General features: G+C 36.3%; 1 protein-coding gene across 1 annotated transcript in view; it reads right to left on the bottom strand.

The window, feature by feature from the left end:
- The window catches only part of VPS13C (vacuolar protein sorting 13 homolog C (S. cerevisiae)), a 213,380-nt gene that overhangs the window by 126,293 nt on the left and 85,249 nt on the right, over positions 1 to 1,838 (bottom strand). The window contains 2 exon segments of the mRNA XM_012645033.1: positions 345 to 468; positions 877 to 959. Coding sequence (XP_012500487.1) covers positions 345 to 468; positions 877 to 959 — 207 coding nt within the window.

The raw sequence follows: 1,838 nt of genomic DNA, 5'->3' as shown, positions 1-1,838 counted from the left end.
CTCCAATGACCTACCCCAAAGTGATATATTCAAGGATAATTAACAAATACTTATTGCTCCTAGAAAGTAAACAAGTCTAAAAAACCAAAAATCTTCACTTAAGTAGTAGAAAACATCAAAGCTTTGGGGAAATAATTAATTACCTTCATGGTTTTAAGACTGTATCTACAATATTGTGGCAATGATTTATGCTGACAGGCTCCTATCTGATTCTCTTAAATGACCAATAGGAGATGTGTGCAAAATGGTTGTCGGGGTGATATACATGCACACGTACATACACATATATTACTGAAACTACTCAACATTAATTTCAAGATTCTAAAATTTGAATAATTGTTTACCTGCTCTAGCAAAGAGTAGCTGCACACTTTTTATTTCAATATCAAACTTGTCATATGCCTTATCCATTATTTCTTCCAAAGATGAATTAGTAGTCTTCTGTAAACCTTGATCTTTACTGTTGAGCTAAAATGGAGGAAAAACTTGAATTTTTTTTTCCAAAACAGCAAAGTACACACATCAACATACTTTAGCTAGGTTTCTAAAAACCTAAGTAAAATAAATGATTGCCCTTAATGCATTCACATTTTAATTAATTTTCTGATAATTATTTGCAAATACTTTATTAGGAATATATTTCAGCATATATCTCCATTACAGTTGAGAAATAGGTGCTCAGCACATTTTCATTAATTAGGAGATCATTTACACAGATGTCTGCCTCAAATAACCTGCCTAATATGTGACTCCTCATGCTTGGCTCTCAGGAGTAATTGCCACTTACGGCTCAGCTCTACTACTAATCACCCTACACCAGTCACCACAAAATAGCAGGGTTGTTCCTTTTCACCGCTATACCACAAGCATAATTACGCCATTAGAATTCAGCTCCAATTCTACTTCCTTTTCCCCCTTTCCAGCGGCAGCAAGGATCAATTCAGGACTATACAAGCGGTCTTCAAAAAGTTCATGGAAAATGTGTATTATGAAAAACTATGCATGGATTTAAAAATTATTTTGCACCAAAATAAATTCATACTAACCTGTTACAACACATCTGAACAGGATCTAGTTTGAGGCAATACAAAGGATAAGACATGAGCTTGAAAAGAGTCCCTATCAAGAGCAACATCAATTCTGCTAAAATTGAAGCAAGAACAAACACCGAAATTACGGTGGAGGAAGGGTGAAATCATTGACGCTTTACAATAAAGTTTATGGGGACAATGACCCAAAGAAATCAGCAGTTTACAAATGAATAATTCTTTTTAAGAAGGGACCAAATGATGTTTTAAGATGAAACCCCCAGCAGCAGACCATCACATCAATTTGCAAGGAAAAAATTAATCCTGTGCCCTAATTGAACAGGCCCAAAAATTAACAGCAGAAACAATAGCCAACACCACAGACATCTCAATAGATTCAGCTTGCACAATTCCAATGAAAAATTAAAGTTGAGCAAACTTTCCACTGGGTGCCAAAACCATTGTACCCAGATCAGCTGCAGACAAGAGCAGAGCTTTCAATGGAAATTTTGAACAAGTGGGACTGAGATCCTGAAGAATTTCTTTGAAGAACTGTAACAGATGAAACATGGCTTTTACCAGTCCAATTCTGAAGACAAAGCACAAGCAAAGCAGTGGCTCCCAAGGGCAGAAGTGGCCCAGTCAAAGCAAAAGTGGACCCGTCAAGAACAAAAGTCATGGCAACAGGTTTTTGAATGGTCAAGGTATTTTGTTTATTGATTTTCTGAAGGGCCAAAGAACGATAAGGGTGTTTTGAGAAAATTAGCCAAAGGTTTAGCAGAAAAATGCCTGGGAAAGCTTGACCAGAGT

This window comes from Propithecus coquereli, unplaced genomic scaffold (assembly GCF_000956105.1).
Source record: "Propithecus coquereli isolate 6110/MARCELLA unplaced genomic scaffold, Pcoq_1.0 Scaffold224, whole genome shotgun sequence".
Lineage (NCBI taxonomy): Eukaryota > Metazoa > Chordata > Mammalia > Primates > Indriidae > Propithecus > Propithecus coquereli.
Note: the sequence above shows the minus strand (reverse complement) of the source record. Positions and strands in the feature narration are given on the sequence as shown.